The sequence below is a fragment of the Plectropomus leopardus genome, unplaced genomic scaffold (assembly GCF_008729295.1).
Source record: "Plectropomus leopardus isolate mb unplaced genomic scaffold, YSFRI_Pleo_2.0 unplaced_scaffold5369, whole genome shotgun sequence".
Taxonomy (NCBI): Eukaryota; Metazoa; Chordata; class Actinopteri; order Perciformes; family Serranidae; genus Plectropomus; species Plectropomus leopardus.
The window spans coordinates 1-1371 of NW_024658954.1; the positions used below are offsets into that span (position 1 = coordinate 1).

Consider the following 1371-nt stretch of genomic DNA (forward strand, 5'->3'; position numbering starts at 1 on the left):
TTTTCATATATATATATATATATATATATATATATATATATATATATATTTCTAAATAATTCAGATTGTGGGGGTGTTTTATTCTGTTTTTATCTGAGATTTTTGGGGTGGATTTTTTCAATTTTAAAAAATATATTTATAGTTTTTTTGTGTTTTTTTATTAATAAATTGGTTGAGGGGTAGGTTTTTTTTCTAATTTTCTTTCATTTTGAGGGTTTTTTTGTGGCACATATTTTTTTCTACTTTTCCGATGATATATAATATCTTAGGGCATATTTTTGTCACCTTTCATTACATATTTTCTCAGGTTTCAAGGTGTCTGCTGCAGAACAAGAAAACTGATGTTGATCCAGGTGTTAAAGGGTTAAAGGTGCCTCCCTTAGCAGCGACTTGTCTTTTCATCTGGTTTGACAACACATCATATGACCTGGATCTTTGATTCAGCCTGCAGGTCAGGGAGTCTGCAGGCTCTCAGGATCACGTTCCCCTCATCAGTAAAACTCTGCGTGTTGTGATTGGGCGTTTGAGCAGGTGTCCCGGCTCACCTGACTTGACGCTGCAGTGGATGTGGGCCTTGGACTCGTAGTAGACCCAGTCGAACCCGGCCTCCACCGCCAGCCGAGCCAGCATGGCGTACTTGTTGCGGTCTCGGTCCGAGGTGGTGATGTCCACCGCCCGGCCCTCGTAGTGCAGCGACTCCTCCGAGTGGTGGCCGTCCTCGTCCCAGCCCTCGGTGACCCTCAGCCGGACCCCGGGCCACAGGTTCATCACCGAGATGGCCAGAGAGTTCAGCTTGTCTTTGCAGCGCTGCAGCACAACAAACAGAGCTACACAAATCTGCTGTTTTTCGACATCCATTCCACCAAATCCAGATCAAAATACGAAACGCTAAATGGCCAAAAGTATGTGGACATATATGACTTTGTCAAACTTCCTTTTAATTTACCAGGATTTAAATTCCATATTAATGTGCAGTGCAGGAATGTAACTAAGTACACTTACTCAAGTACTGTACTTACGAACAAACTTGAGGTGCTTGTACTTTACTTGAGTATTTTCTTTTCATGCCACTTTCTACTTTCACTCCACTACATTTCGTGAAATATTGTACTTTTTACTTCACTGCATGTACCTGAATGCTTTAGTTACTTTAGTTACTAATTTTCACGTCAAAACATAAGAGGTTATAAAATATGATTTTTTTGTAATAAATTTAATTGCCAAATGAAAATTTAGATTTTTACATAAAAACACAACAAAATGTATAAAATATGATGTTCAGAGAAAAATGTAATTACCAGTTTTAAACAAGTACAGTAGTAACAATTAGTTGATCAATAAATCAGTTGATTGAAAATTATTTGCCTTATT

The 1371-nt window shown here is 38.2% G+C and overlaps 1 protein-coding gene across 1 annotated transcript; it reads right to left on the reverse strand.

Annotated features, from left to right (window-relative positions):
• Nucleotides 1–545: 545 nt before the first annotated feature.
• On the reverse strand, nucleotides 546–858 carry LOC121939639 (indian hedgehog protein; the record flags this gene model as incomplete). Its single annotated transcript, XM_042482635.1, has 1 exon — nucleotides 546–858. A coding segment is annotated over exon 1 (313 nt), but the record flags the coding sequence as incomplete, so codon positions are not given.
• Nucleotides 859–1371: the final 513 nt, after the last annotated feature.